We start from the raw sequence: 15,732 nt of genomic DNA on the forward strand, positions 1-15,732 counted from the left end.
ACAATCCCCTAGTCGCCACATTCTGGCGCCTGTTCGGGGACACAGAGGGAGAATTCAGAATGTCCAATTCATCTAACCTGCACACCTTTGGACTGTGGGAGGAAACCGGAGCACCCGGAGGAAACCCACGCAGACACGGGGAGAACGTGCAGACTCCGCGCAGTCAGTGACCCAGCCGGGAACCGAACCCGGGACCCTGGCGCCGTGAAGCAACAGTGCTGACCACTGTGCAACCATGCCGACTCCTGTACTAGTTTGCAGATCATTTAATCTTTTAAAACAACATTGATTGCGAATTAGATCATGGAAGATACTGGGGGCGCGATTCTCCCAAAACGGGAGAAATCGTAAAGCTGCCGTAAAACCCGGGCGGGTTTTACGGCAGCGCGCCCCTTCCCGACCGGGGACCGATTCTGGTCCCCGGTCGGGGCTAGCAGCCCGACGCCGTAGGCTCCGGCAAGACAGGCTTAACGAATTTTGTTAAGCCCGCTTACCGGAGTTAGCGCCGGCTGACGCGTCATATGACGTCAGCCGCGCATGCGCAGTTTGGAAGACTCCAACCCGCGCATGCGCGGGTGACGTCATCGCGTTTTTGCGCGAAACCCGCGCATGCGCGGGCCGGGTTGCCCCTCAGCCGCCCCGCGAATGGATACTGCGGGGCGGCGGAAGGACAAGTAGTGCGCGGGCATCGGGCCCGCTGCCCGCGATCGGTGCCCACCGATCGCGGGCCCATGGCACCCTTGGCACGGCCGTGGTACGGCCGTGCCAATCGGTGCCATGGTTATTAATAGCGAGTTTGTGACGCCGTTTTTACGAACGGCAAGACCAGGTGTGTTTGCCGTTCGTAAAAACGGCGGAAAGGGCTGGGACTTCGGCCCATCTAACAGCTGAGAATCGCTGCCGGCCGTAAAAAAACGGCGGCAGCGATTCGGGTCGGGACTTCGGCAGGGGGGGGTAGAATAGCGGGAGGGCGGCAAAAATGTCGGGAAGGCCCTCCCGCTATTCTCCCACCCGTCGTGGGGGGCGGAGAATTTCGCCCTGGGTTACTCACCCTGCTGATGTAGAGAAACCGATCAAAGTTAGTGAGGAAACAGAATTAACAAAACCTGACATTTAAGTATGAAGTTCATTGCTACACCTCTCCCGGTGTGAAATCACACTTATTGCTTTGGGAATTGCCTACAACAATGTCACTAGGACTTAAACAAGAAATACTTAGCCAATGTTTAGAGTGTTGAATAGTCGAATTGAATCAGCGGTGCTCGCCTATTGAATACTCCAAAATCGTGGCTGGAATAAACAGTGTTTGGTAAGTTATTCTCGAATAGTTGCATCCAACTTTATGGAGTCTCGTGCAATTGTTTAAATGTGCAGTCCCTTGCAATTGTTTAATTTTCTTACTAAAAGGTACAGAGGATGCAGGAAAGAATCCGATTACACTATCAATGATACTCTTAAAAATGAACTTGTTTCAAAGGAAAGTAATGCCAAAATAGAAATAGCTACTATTTGATGTCTGTGTTTGTGATTATAGGACTCGCCACAATTCAAACCGAACCATGCTGAACTCGTCCTTGCTAACCCAAGCCCCATTCTTATCTATCAAATTTCATCCAATGAAACACGGGTGTTAGTGGACATCAGAGGGGAAATGCCAAGACATCTTAAAGATTATATGATTGAGAAAATCTACCCACAGCTTCCAGGTACAATTGCATGTCTCTTTCCTCCGGAGAGTCTGAATCTTGTGATTTTTCCCTCCAGTGCTCCTGGCCACCTTGCATGATCCATGACTAAGGGTGTGAATTGGCGATGCTATCCCGGCTCTCTATCAATGGCTTTCTTAACCTCATTGCCAAGGTATACTGCGGCTGTCAAAACAGAATAGAGGAGTATTACAAACATCCCATGGCCATTGGGAGCACTTGGCAGAAAGTTAGCAAGATCACTTCACAATTATACCTCCTCCATAAAAACGCATTCATGGAAAATTACGGAGAGCACCCCTCCGAATCTGTGACCCAAAGAAAGAGTCTGCATTTATATAACCCTTTCGACAATCTCTGAACATCACAAAGTGCTTCACAGCCGATGAGGTACTTTTGAATTGCTGTCACTGTTATAGAATTATAGAATTTACAGTGCAGAAGGAGGCCATTCGGCCCATTGAGTCTGCACCGGCTCTTGGAAAGAGCACCCTACCCAAGGTCAGCACCTTCACCCTATCCCCATAACCCAGTAACCCCACCCAATTTTGGACACTAAGGGCAATTTATCATGGCCAATCCACCTAACCTGCACATCTTTTGACTGTGGGAGGAAACCGGAGCACCCGGAGGAAACCCACGCACACACGGGGAGGATGTGCAGACTCCGCACAGACAGTGACCCAAGCCGGAATCGAACCTGGGACCCTGGAGCTGTGAAGCAATTGCGCTATCCACAATGCTACCGTGCTGCCCACGGGAAAGTCGATGAGGCTCTGAATGAGAGTGCAATGTCAGAAAGTTACCCTAATTAACCAGCTTCAAATTTCATTTAATGATCCTCAAAAGTTTACATTCAAACAGCACAATATACTTAATAGTCTGTGACGGTGTAATAATAGCCATGATCAAGGTGACAAACCAATAAATAGTAGCGAAATTGGACTTTAGCTGAGATTCCTTAAATTACGTTTATTGTCATCACTAAAAGCGATTGTCAATATCTTTTCAACAGAGCACATCAAAGAACCATTCCTACTTGCAGTCCAGAACGATCGTCTACGCACTATGCCAGCAAGCTTCCTCCCACCATTACCTGTGAATAAGCCAGGTAAAGCCTGCAAGGTTCAACTTCGCAAATTCACATTCTATTTGCCATGTCATTCACGCACCCATAGAGTTTATAAACGTGTATGCACCCAAATAGGATATTTTTGTCTTAATCTCGAGACATTGAGATAGATTTGTGTCTTTACCACCTGGGTGTTAATCATGGTCTGGGTATGGAGCAGTGGAAGAAGATTGGACTGGGAAGATTGCACCAAATCTGAAGGGCTGTCCCCTCGTTTGCTTCTTTTAATATCTTTTAGTTGTGTGTGTGGTTTCCTCTGCTTTCCCTACATTCTGTTCTGATATTAAGTATTGAAGATGTTATTAAGTAAGGTGACTGTAAATAGTTAAGGTGCAATTGGTTCAAATATTTGTTCATAAGACTATTAAGGCATAGGAGCAGAAATTAGGTTACTTGGCCAAATTAGGTTACTTGGCCCATGTGTCTGCTCCGCCATTCAATCATGGATGATATTTTTCTCATCCCAATTCTCCTGCCTTTTCCCCATAACCCCTGATCCCCTTAATAATCAAGAACCTATCTATCTATGTCTTAAAGACATTAAGTGATTTGGCCTCCACAGCATCTCTGCAGCAAAGAGTTCCACAGATTCAATTCCTCTGACTGAAGAAATGCCTCCTCATCTTGGTTTTAAAGGATTGTCCCTTTAGTCTGAGATTGTGCCCTCTGGTTGTAGTTTTTCCTACAAGTGGAAACATCCTCTCCACGTCCACTCTATCCAGGCCTCGCAATATCCTGTAAGTTTCAATAAGATCCCCCGCTCAACTTTCCAACGAGTACAGACGCAGAGTCCTCAATAATTCCTCATACAACAGCCATATTTCAAAACAGGCCTTAAACTGTGCATAAAGGTCAGTAGGTGTTGTGAGGTTTGATTTTCCCCTAGGATTCCCTGGACCATAGGGACTAAAGTAGACCTTTAAATTCCAGTTGGGGTGGTGAGGAGGCATAGGGGGCTGAGGTGGGTGTCGGGCCATGGACACATCTCAACTGTTTCACTGAAAATCCATTCCCTGACTCTGTTAAAAGGCCTCTGCAAAACCCAAACCACAGGACACATGGCTAACCATCACCAACGGCTAGGAATCCTATGGTGAGTAACTCACTTCCTAACCTCCCAAAGCCTGTTCACCATCTACACGGAACAAGTCGTGACTCTAATGGAATACTCTCCACTTGCCTGGATGAGTGCAGCTCCAACAATAATAAAAGGCTTGACACCATCCAGGACAAAGCAGCCCGCTTGATTGCTGCCCCCTCCACAAACATTCAAACCGTCCACCATCGACGAACAGTGACAGCCGTGTGTACCATTTACAAGATGCACTGCAGTAACTCACCAAGGTTCCTTAGGCAGCACCTTCCAAACCCATGACCACTGCCATCTAGAAGGACAAGATTAGCAGATACCTGGGAACCCCACCACCTGGAGGTTCCCCTCCAAGTCACTCATCACCCTGACTTGGAAATATATCGTCGTTCCTTTGCTGTGGCTGGAACAGAATCCTGGAACTTACTCCCTAACAGCACAGTGGGTGTATGTACATCTGAAGGACTGCAGCGGTTCAAGAACCACCACCTTCTGAAGGGCAACTAGGGATGGGCAATAAATGCTGGCCTAACCAGCGATGCCCACATCCTGTAAATGAGTTTTTTAAAAGTCAATCAAAACTGCACTCGAACATGTGAAAGTGACCTGTCTCCACGTGTTCCAGTATAATGACCAGTGAGGGAGAAGCAAAGCACATTTCAGTGACCTTTAAGCTTGCTATAATACAGTGGTTGTTCCATCTTTTATCCAGGCGTGCTGCTCTTGGGTGATGCGTATAACATGCGTCACCCTCTCACAGGAGGCGGAATGAGCGTGGTGTTGAATGATGTGAGGATATGGAAAAGTCTCCTGTGTGAAATTCCGGACCTCCACGATAATGAAGCAATGCTGAAGGTCAGACTTCTTATCTCTAACTCGTAATTCAGGAAGTTGAGACTTGATTTGCCATGGGGGATTCTTCAGACCCACTGTGACTCTGGTGGGCTGGCGGAACCCCACAGAGAAAATAAAAACAAAAAAAAAAATGAAGGAAGAGTCGGACGGACTGGAAACGTTAGCTCTGTTTCTCTCTCCACAGATGCTGCCAAACCTGCTGAGTTTATCCAGCATTTTCTGTTTTTATTTCAAGGTTTCCAGCATCCTCAGTATTTAACTTTTTTTATTCTTACTGGGGACGTGGCCAGCATTTCTTGCTCATCGCTATGAGACCAGTTAAGGGTCAAACTACATAGCTGTGGGCCTGGAGTCACATGTAGGCCAGATCAAGTAAGGACGGCAGATTTCCTTCCCTGAAGGGCCAGATGGGCTTTTACAACAATCAACAATGGTTTCATGGTCATCATGTAGACTTTTGATTCCAGATTTTTCTTGAATTCAAATTATACCATCTGCTGTAGCGGGTTTCTAACCCTGGTCACTAAGCATTACGCTGGGTATCTGGGTTACTAGCCCAGTGACAACACACATGCCCATCTATGCTATTTCCTCAGGGTTTCCACTTACCTCCCACCACTATCCACGACACCCTATGCTGTTCTTGCTCATATATTGCTTGTTTGGCCCTTGTTCCTCACTGTAACCAATCACTTTTTGCCGATGTAACATTTGTCAATGTACTCTATTGTTTATTCTTTTTGTCTACTATGTACGTACTGTGTACGTTCCCTTGGCTGCAGAAAAATACTTTTCGCTGGACTTTGGAACATGCGGCAATAAGTATCAATCAATCAATCAAGATCAAAATGAACGTACTGCCCAGGTTCCTCTTCCTGTTTAGATCCATTCCGATCTACATCCCCAAGGCCTTTTTCAAAGCGCTGGACAAACTCATCATGGCGTTCGTATGGGGGGGTAAAAATGCTAGGATCCCAAAGAAGGTCTTACAAAAAACAAAAACCAGGGGAGGGCTAGCCCTCCCGAATCTACAATTCTACCACTGGGCAGCAACAGCCGAGCGAGTAAGGGGATGGATCCAGGAGCCAGAAGCTGAGTGGGTGCGTGCGGAGGAGGCCTCCTGCATGGGAACCTCCCTCCGGGCCCTCGCCACGGCAGCACTCCCATCCCCACCCAAAAAACACTCCAGCAGCCCAGTGGTGACAGCCACCCTCCAATCCTGGAACCAACTGCGGCAGCAACTTGGCCTGACCAAAATGTCGAACAGGGCTCCCATCTGCAACAACCATAGGTTCACACCAGCACTGACTGACGCCACCTTCAAAAGGTGGAGGCAGGACGGGGGGACACTGACAGTCAGGGACCTATACACGGACGACAGGATCGCAACACTGGACGAACTGACAGAGAAATTTCAGCTAGCTGGGGGGAACGAGCTACGGTACCTGCAGCTCAAAAACTTCCTACGAAAGGAGACAAGGACGTACCCACAACCGCCACGACAGACACTACTGGAAGACCTACTGGACGCAAGTATCCTAGAGAAAGGGAACTGTAGTGACATGTATGACCGACTGGTAGATAGGGACGACACCGTACTGGACGCAACAAGAAGGAAATGGGAGGACGACCTGGGGATGGAGATAGGGTGGGGACTCTGGAGCGAAGCACTGCATAGGGTCAACTCCACCTCCACGTGCGCAAGGCTCAGCCTGACGCAACTAAAGGTGGTACATAGAGCCCACTTAACGAGAAACCGTATGAGTAGGTTCTTCCCGGAGGTGGAGGACAGATGTGAGCGGTGCCAAAGAGGCCCGGCCAACCACGCCCACATGTTCTGGTCTTGCCCCAGACTTGTGGAGTACTGGACAGCCTTCTTCGAGGCTATGTCCAAAGTGGTGGGGGTGAGGGTGGAGCCATGCCCGATAGTGGCGGTCTTCGGGGTTTCAGAACAGCCAGATCTATTCCTGGGGAGGAGGGCGGACGCCCTTGCCTTTGCCTCCCTGATCGCCCGCCGTAGAATCCTGTTTGGCTGGCGGTCAGCAGCACCGCCCAGAGCTGCGGACTGGCTGTCCGACCTCTCGGAATCTCTCCAAATGGAGAAAATCAAATTTGCCATCCGAGGGTCGGACGACGGCTTCCACAGAACGTGGGAGCCATTCATGCAACTGTTCCGGGACCTATTTGTGGCCAATGTACAAGAGGAAGAATAGTCGGGGGAAGGTAGCGGGAGGGGGGGGGCTACAGTTTCGGTACGGGGGTTCGATGGCTAGCTAAGGCCCAAAACCAAACTAAATAGACATGTTGAGGGGGGGGGGGGGGGGGGGGGGGGGGGGGCGCAGTTACTACAACGAAGATGCTTACCTGTAAATATGTATGTTAATTTTTGCTTGTTTGTTTTTTTTTCTCTCCTAACAATTTGTAATTTGTTCAATATAAAATATGAAAACTGAATAAAAACATTTATAAAAAAAAATCAATCAATCAAGGCAATGTCGGAAATTCACTGCTGTGGTTAGATTTCCAGCTTTGTAATATGACAAAACGCCTGTGATCAGAATGCACAATTGTACTGGCGCCTCGTAATCAAAGCCAGCAGTTATGTGTGCAATGATGATTTTCACCCCCAATATCCTGACTCGTTTCAAAACTTTGTCAGACCGTCCCAAGGAAGGGAGCGGGCCGGAATTCTCCCCTACCCGGCGTGGCGGGGGGTTCCGGCGTAGCGGAGTGGCACCAAATTCGCCGCACATTTGGGGGTTAGGCCCGCGCTGGAGTGGTTGGCGCCACGCCGACAGGCACCAAAACCGGCGCCAGCGGCTTTTGACGCCCACCGCCGGGGCTGGCCGGAAGGCCTTCGCTGGTTCGCACATGCGCCAGTGCGTCATCTGCGGCTGACGTCACCACCGGCGCATGCGCGCTGGGGGATTCTCTTCCGCCTCCGCCATGGTGGAGGCCGTGGCGGCGGCGGAAGAAAAAGAGTGCCCCCACGGCACTGGCCCGCCCGCTGATTTGTGGGCCCCGATCGTGGGTCAGGCCACCGTGGGGGCACCCCCCGGGGTCCGATCACCCTGCACCCCCCCAGGACCCCGGGGGCCCGCTCGCGCCGCCAATCCCGCCGCCACCAGAGGTGGTTGAAACCACGGCGGCGGGAGAGGCCTCTCAGCGGCGGGACTTTGGCCCATCGCGGGCCGGCGAAAATCCCGCCCCCGCCGTGGCAGAAATTCTCCGCCACCCGGGAATTGGCGGGGGTGGGATTTTCGCCGGCCCCGGGCGATTCACCGACCCGGGAGGGGGTGGGTCGGAGAATTTTGCCCGCAATCTCTGATTGTTGCTTATTCAAAGGGGCAGTGTTGGCAACACTGGCTTATCTCATCTTCCAGTGCGTTTCACAGCAGAAAGAATTTGAGTAATTTCAAACTTTTCTCCAACCAACCTGAAGCCAAATGGGTCAGGCATTCCAAAGATTCTTGAGGCCACAATGTTAAGCTGACAGTATTAAACAACATTAAAGCAAAAACGTCCGATTTGAAACACATGGGCACCACTAGAATATTGTTGATGTCTAAACCTAAGACAGCACATTGGTTTTTTGAAATCAGTGTTTCAGAGCAATTGCATTTCGAATCTTTTTTTGCAGAATATTTAGATTAACTGTTCCTTCAGGTGCCAACTTCAAACTCTGAAACATGACGAAAGTTATGTTCAGTGAACAAGATAAACAAGAGACCAGGTTATATTTTCTGTGACTACAGTTTGCAAACTGCAAAAATCTAGTTTAATTCTCGTTAAAGTTATTTTGTTTGTCATCTCTGATCACCTAGGGGCTCAGTAAGGTTTAGCCTGTCTCTGGGGCCGGGACTTTCTGGTCCTACTTGTGGCAGGGCTGAAAATTCCCGCCTCCAGGCTGGGTCGCCAAATTTTCCGTCCCGCCTGCGATGGATCCCGACATGTGCGGGGCTGGAATATCCCAGCCTGAGTCTCCACGTTGCCGCTACTCGGGGCCTCGGGGGACTGTCTGTGTGGAGTTTGCACGTCCTCCCCGTGTCTGCTCCGGTTTCCTCCCACAGTCCAAAGATATGCAGGTTAGGTGGATTGGCCATGCTAAATCGCGGTTAGTGTGCAGGTTAGTTTAAGGGGATAGGGGGACTGGGCATGGATAGAATGCTCATTCGAAGGGTCAGTGCAGACTTGATGGGCCAAATGCCCTCCTGCATTGTAGGGATTCCATTCAATTCTATTATTGAAAATCTGAACACAGAACTTAGATGTGAATTATTTGGATTTGAGTATTTGTTGCTCTTCCCTCCCCCCCCCCCCCACTTGTTTAGCTCAGTTGGCTGGACAGCTGGTTTGTGATGCAGAGCAAGGCCAGCAGCGAGGGTTCAATTCCCGTCCCGGCTGAGGCTATTCCTGAAGGCCCCGGCCTTCTCGACCTTGCCCCTCGCCTGAGGTGTGGTGACCCTCCGGTTAAATCACCACCAATCAGCTCACCCCCCCCCCCCCCCCCCCCCCCCCCCCTCAAAGGGCAAAGCAGCCTATGGTCATCTGGGACTATGGCGACTTTACTTAACTTATTTGTGCTATTTTCATTAAAATGAAAAGTGCTTCTTAAACTGGTGACACTTTTTCAAAATTAAATATGACCAGGGAAAGATCGGCTCACTGAGAAAAGCAAGACTTGCATTTATGAAACACCTTTGATAACCACTGGAGGTCCTGAAGCTTATCACAGCCGATGATGTGATTTGTAAGTGTAGTCACTGTTGTAATGTAGTGAAGATGACGGTTAACACACAGTAGCTGGGATTTCCCCCATATCGGTTGAAGCCGCTCACAACAATGGCGGTTTTCTCCGCCACATAGTGCAGAACTTTGACAAATGAAACTTTCAGTCACGGATCCGTATTGCTGGTGGGGCGGTCTCTGATTCACCCGCCCTGTCATCAACTTGATGATCCTGATGATCCGGGTCCCCACTTTAAAAGCTGCGCCAGCACACAGTGTGGTGAATGTATAGTACTAGTAATTCACCAGTGTATTAGTATCATGTTCTGCCATTGTGTTACAGCTATGTTGTGTTGTTGACCTTGTGGGCCCTACCTATGGGCCATTGTGTGGCTTCACCCACAGGGGGATATGTTGGGGCATGTACGGGCTCCGCCCATGGCTCCTCCCCTTGAAAGGAAGTATAAAGAGCATTTGACCTGTAGGCGGTCCACAGTATTGTACTAGTCACAGGCAGGCTCTGTTCTAAGCTGATTAAAACCTTGGTTTACTTCTACTCGTGTCTTTGAGTGAATTGATGGTCGCATCACACAGCAGCCAAACCAGTTCACACAGGTGCCCCCTGGTATTACCTGGGGATCAAACTGGCACTACCTGGACAGCAGGTGGGAATCGAGCGGGTAGTGAGGGGGGAGAACAATTGCAACATGCTTTCACACTGATGTTAAGCATGACGTTGCACTTTTTGTGATATTTTCTGCTCCCGTCGCTGACCCCCCGCCTGCTGCGAATGGGAGGGGCAAATCCCAGCCATTTTGTATGATATGCCGTACCGTGACATTTATGCCTAGGCCTGCACTTAACAAGTAAAACTGAGTGCAGCACTTGGACACCACGTTAGCAATGAGCCCATACTTGAGGGAAGCAGTTTATAAAGAAATTTTACGCAATCTGTTGTGATTTTTTGCAGGCCAAGAAGAACTTTGACTGGGCAAGGAAGAAGTCCCATTCCTTTGTGGTGAATGTTCTGGCTCAAGCTCTGTATGAACTATTTGCTGCTACAGATGGTAAGCTCAGAGTCCTGGGCGCAGGGGATTCTCACAAACGTGCGTGTCCTCCAACAGGCGCAAAGCAGTTTGATTTCTCCACTATACTGTGTTCGATTTTACAATTCTCATCCTTGTTTCCAAATCCACGCCCTCCTCCTAAAACTCTCCACTTGTCTGCCTCTGTTTCCCTCCTTTTGTCTCAAAACCATCATAGGATCCCTACAATGCAGGAGGCCATTTGGCCCATCGAGTCTGCACCGACCCTATGAAAGAGCATCCGGCCTAGGCGCGCTCCGCCCTATCCCTGTAACCTTCCCAGGTCTTCCTTGGACACTAAGGGGCAATTTATCATGGCCAATCCATCAACTGCCCTAATATTATCTTATTTAGCTTGGTGCCAAAGTTTGTTTTAGAATGATCCAGTGAAGCACTTTAAGGGACTTTTTAATTACATCAAAGATGCTATATAAATGCAAGTTGTTGTTGTTCATCCCCCATTCTGTTTTATTTAATAATAATAATCTTCATTAGTGTCACAAGGAGGATTCTATTAACACTGCAATGAAGTTACTGTGAAAATCCCCTCGTCGCTACACTCCGGCGCCTGCTCGGGTACACGGAGGGAGAATTCAGAATGTTCACTTCATCTAACAGCAAGTCCTTCAGGACTTGTGGGAGGAAACCGGAGCACCCGGAGGAAACCCACGCAGACACGGGGAGAGCATGCAGACTCCGCGCAGACAGTGACCCAAGCCAGGAATCGAACCTGGGACCCTGGCACTGTGAAGCAACAGTGCTAACCACTGTGCTACCATGCCGCCCTTACATCGAAACCAGAATTAATGCAGAAATTGCATTACACATCTGTTGAATGTTATCAAAAAAATTAATTTTGGCGCATTAATAACCACAGATAAATACATTTATAAGTTAATTTTTCTAATAGAGATTGGCCTCAAAACTTGTACAAAATACTGCATAATTATAAAATGAACAGAAATGTACACAGAGTTCATTATTTTTAATTTAATTCCAGATTCCCTGCATCAACTCCGGAAGGCCTGTTTCCATTACTTCCAACTAGGTGGACAGTGTGTGACAGGACCAGTGGGGCTGTTATCTGTGTAAGTACAAATTATGAAAATGATCTGTTTTTTGAAGAAATATCTGGAAGACAGCTTTCTCTCAACTGTGAACGGGGAAATGCTGTTATTCCAACTTGGGGGAAGAATTTAATGTGATTGGCAGGTGGTCTGAATTGTAGTGGCACCCCACTGACCTGGGAGCACGAGCAGAATGAAGTCTGAAATTAGCAGTGGGAACCTTGCCACAGGGCTCCCGGCTCCACCGGGGACGTTTAAACGCTGCACTGCCCTCCTCCCCAACCGACCTTCTGACCAATTAGAGATTGGCAGCTCTGCAGAACCGGCAGCGCCACCGGGAGTGATGGCCACCACTGGTATTGCATTGGGGAAAAACCAGCTCTTGAGTATTCAGCTATTCATGCTGCTTTATTGGGTTAATGGTGCTGGTTTAGGCTCAGATGTGACCTCTCCTCCCTGCCCCACCCACTCTGCACTAGCCTGTGGAACGACCCGGTGAAGCTCATAATCTAATCTCAAACACAGCTGCCACGATGCCGGCCAACTCTGGTCCCTGTGGACCTGAGGGCGGGAATTATTCTCAAATGGTGAGGCTTTTGCTATCCCCATTTCCTGTGCACCCCATACTACTGAGTCAGCAGCTGGAGTTGCTCAGTCCAGGAGTGACATAGTGGTGACACTTACTGTCTTGCCCATGGGGATCTACCTGTGCCTGCACAGAGCATCGGAGGATTCCAGGCTGCATCACCTCAACGTGTGTGAGGGCTACAACTCCATTAGGCCAAATAGTAAGGGTATTGTCTCGATTAACGGACAGCTGACAGAAACAGAACGGAGAAGATGAAAATAGATAATAATGAACGTTGCTTTCATTCCCCCAAATTATGGACTGTTTTTTTAAAAAATTATTTTTATTAGAGTGTTTGCAATTTTTATAATAACAATAACAGCGACATAAACATGGTACAATAAACATTTCCACCCCCATCACAATCTTCACACACCCTAACCATAAAATAACAGTCTGCCCCCCCCTCCGCCCCCTTTGGCATTCTGCTTCTGCTGACATTTTAATTTTCCCCGTGAACGGCTGCCACCTCCAGCTGAACCCTAACATTGACCCTCTTAAGGCAAACTTTATTTTCTCGAGACTGAGAAACCCAGCCATGTCACTATGCCAGGTATCTGCACTCGGGGGCTGCGAGTCCCTCCACATTAATAAGATCCGTCTCCGGACTACCAGGGAGGCAAAGGCCAAAACGTCGGCCTCCTTCGCCCTCTGGACTCCCGGCTCTTTTGACACACCAAAAATGGCCACCTCTGGACACGGCACCACCCATGTTTTGAGTACCGTGGACATCACCCCAGCGAAACGCTGCCAAAACCCTCTAAGCTTCGGGCATGCCCAAAACATGTGGACATGATTTGCTGGGCTTCCCGTGCACCTCGCACACCTGTCCTCTACCCCAAAAAAATTGCTCATCCGGACCATCGTCATGTGTGCCTGGTAGACCACCTTGAACTGTATCAGGCTAAGCCTGGCACTTGATGAGGATGTATTAACCCTGCTTAGGGCATCCACCCACTGACCTGCCTCTACTATCTCTCCCCTTCGCTCATCTTCCCACCTGCCCTTGAGCTCCTCCAACGGAGTTTCCTCCGATTCCAAAAGTTCCTGGTAGATATCTGATACCTTCCCCTCTCCCACCCAGGTACTGGAAACTACTCTGTCCTGTACCCCGCCGTGGCGGCAGCAACGGAAAGGCTGGAACCTGCTCTCTCAAGAAGTCTCGTAACTGCAGATACCTAAACCCATTCCCTGCTGGCAGTTCACATTTATCCTCCAAGGCTTTCAAGTTGGGGAAGCTCCCGTCTATAAATAGAGCCCCCATCCACCTAATTCCTGCCCTTTGCCATCTCCGGAACCCACCATCCAACCTACCCGGTACAAACCGTAAATTAGGGAATGCTATTAATATGGATGGATGAATATGTTTAACAAATAAGGGTAATTTTGCCAGACGTGAAGCAGCAGGGGCTGGTTTAGCTCAGTGGGCTAGACAGCTGGTTTGTGATGCAGAACAAGGCCAGCATCGCGGGTTCAATTCCCGTACCAGCTGAGAATTCTGAATTCTCCCTCTGTGTACCCGAACAGGCGACGGAATGTGGTGACGAAGGGCTTTTCACAGTAACTTCATTGCAGTGTTAATGTAAGCCTACTTGTGACAATAAAGATTATATATATCTCTCTCAAGATGGAAATGTGACTCAGCATGTTGTAACGCTACTGGGATAATCCTGCAGCCTCCACTCTCTGCTGAAGAGGACACTTGCGACATTACCTGAAACAATTCTTACTTGTGACTAATAGCTGCCTCTCTTCCCTGTTAGGCTTTCTCCTGAACCAATGACTCTGATTGGACACTTCTTTGCGGTGGCGCTCTACGCGATCTATTTCTCGTTCAAGACAGAACCATGGTACCTGAAACCACGGGCCTTAGTGAACGGCGGCCTCATTGTCTATCGGGCATGCTCGGTTATTTTTCCTCTCATTTATTCCGAAATTAAATATCTTGTTTACTGAAGAATGTGAGGAAATGGCGAAGAGGAGCAAGAAGAGAAAAATCACACCGAGCCTTTTACGATAGTTGGACATTTACCTCATTGTCGTGTCTCTAGAATGGATACTGTTGTCGGAAGAGTCAAGATTCCCCCCCCCCCCCCCCCCCCCTCCTGTGGCCAATTGAGTAGCAGAATGACCGATTATCAATCTCACACTTTGTAGATTTGTGACCCAGCTTTGCAACAGCAATGCACTTAACAAGCACATGTTTATGGCGTGCGGGGATACAATGGCTTGTGCCATGCAGTGCAAATTGGACACACGTTTTAAGTAGCGCTGATGATGGCTTGTGGCACTGGGCCTGTCACACTGCTGTTAATGAATCGCTTTCATCGTTCGTTCTCATTGTTCAGACTCAAACCCGTATCTAAAACATTTGAAAAAGGTGTGTTCTTAAACCGTAATTGCTCCCCAACGTTGGGAGGGGGGGGGGGGGGACACGTTTCCTCTGTTGATTTCAACATTTACGGGTGCATTTCTATGGGGGCTCTCCCGATCACCCGCTGTGAATTGGGAGGAAGAGTTACAGCCAACCCGCAATTGGTAACCTCTGCAGAAATTCCCCCTTTTAAAAGCGTGCTTTTCTTTGTTGAAGGGGATGGGAGATTTGATTAATATCTTTACCCGGCTGCATTTGAATAACATATTATTTGTAATAACTGAGATTTGGATTTACCTGATGGTTTCATTACTGCAAAAACATTCCAACGTCATCAAAACATATCTCAGAAACTGAACGTTTCTTGGAGGCAATATCGTCTGATTTTCTTCTAAAAGGGGACAAGAGTTAGGCCACATTGATGATGCATATGACTGGGTATTTCCCAAGCCAGGAGCCAGAATTTGATTTGCAGGCGCCATCCGATTGGAGTGCTGTGGGTGAGTTTCACTAGCTCACAGCTAGTTTGCGAGGCACGGCTCTGTATCTTGCACTGAGTGGCCTCCACAGGGACTGCCAATAGGTTCCATCATCAAGCAACATCATTAGATCAACAGTGAGCAAACGTTACTGTCACTGGCCCGAAGCAAGAAGCTAAATAGGCAGAAGCTAGTTATGATCTAATGTAAGGGGAGAAAAAGACCAAAATCTTCAGTGGCTTGCTGGATTTCCCATGTTCCCTCGATAAAATGACTTCCCATGTTTGTGGGCATGTGTTTTTGAGTGGAAAATTGCTCAGTACTGATTTGCAGCCACTAGATGTCACTTGAGTCCAACTTGAGGACAAAGAGAGTCCTCTCTTACACAAGGCAGTGGCAGGGCCCATCGTGGCTGCCATCTGCCTTTGCTCCAGGCACTCTGCAGGCAGCCCCCGTACTTGGTACTGCTCGATGCCACTAATTTGGCAAATTTACAAAGTGCTGCAGCCATATTGAGAGCTGGTTAAACAAACTTGGTGCAATTCCCAGTGGGCAGGATCCAATACGTTTAGATTTGGTTCTTTATTC

The 15,732-nt window shown here is 48.7% G+C and overlaps 1 protein-coding gene across 3 annotated transcripts in view; it reads left to right on the plus strand.

The window, feature by feature from the left end:
• Nucleotides 1-14,949, plus strand: part of sqlea (squalene epoxidase a) — a 28,174-nt gene extending 13,225 nt beyond the window's left edge. For all 3 annotated transcript variants that reach the window (XM_038810177.1, XM_038810178.1, XM_038810175.1), the window contains 6 exons: nucleotides 1,535-1,706; nucleotides 2,722-2,817; nucleotides 4,641-4,783; nucleotides 10,482-10,578; nucleotides 11,597-11,684; nucleotides 14,055-14,949. In XM_038810177.1, the coding sequence (XP_038666105.1) occupies nucleotides 1,535-1,706; nucleotides 2,722-2,817; nucleotides 4,641-4,783; nucleotides 10,482-10,578; nucleotides 11,597-11,684; nucleotides 14,055-14,247 (789 nt within the window). In that variant the 3' untranslated portion in view covers nucleotides 14,248-14,949. The remainder of the gene's footprint in view (nucleotides 1-1,534; nucleotides 1,707-2,721; nucleotides 2,818-4,640; nucleotides 4,784-10,481; nucleotides 10,579-11,596; nucleotides 11,685-14,054) is intronic.
• Nucleotides 14,950-15,732: the final 783 nt, after the last annotated feature.

This window comes from Scyliorhinus canicula, chromosome 10, assembly GCF_902713615.1.
Source record: "Scyliorhinus canicula chromosome 10, sScyCan1.1, whole genome shotgun sequence".
Classification (NCBI taxonomy): domain Eukaryota; kingdom Metazoa; phylum Chordata; class Chondrichthyes; order Carcharhiniformes; family Scyliorhinidae; genus Scyliorhinus; species Scyliorhinus canicula.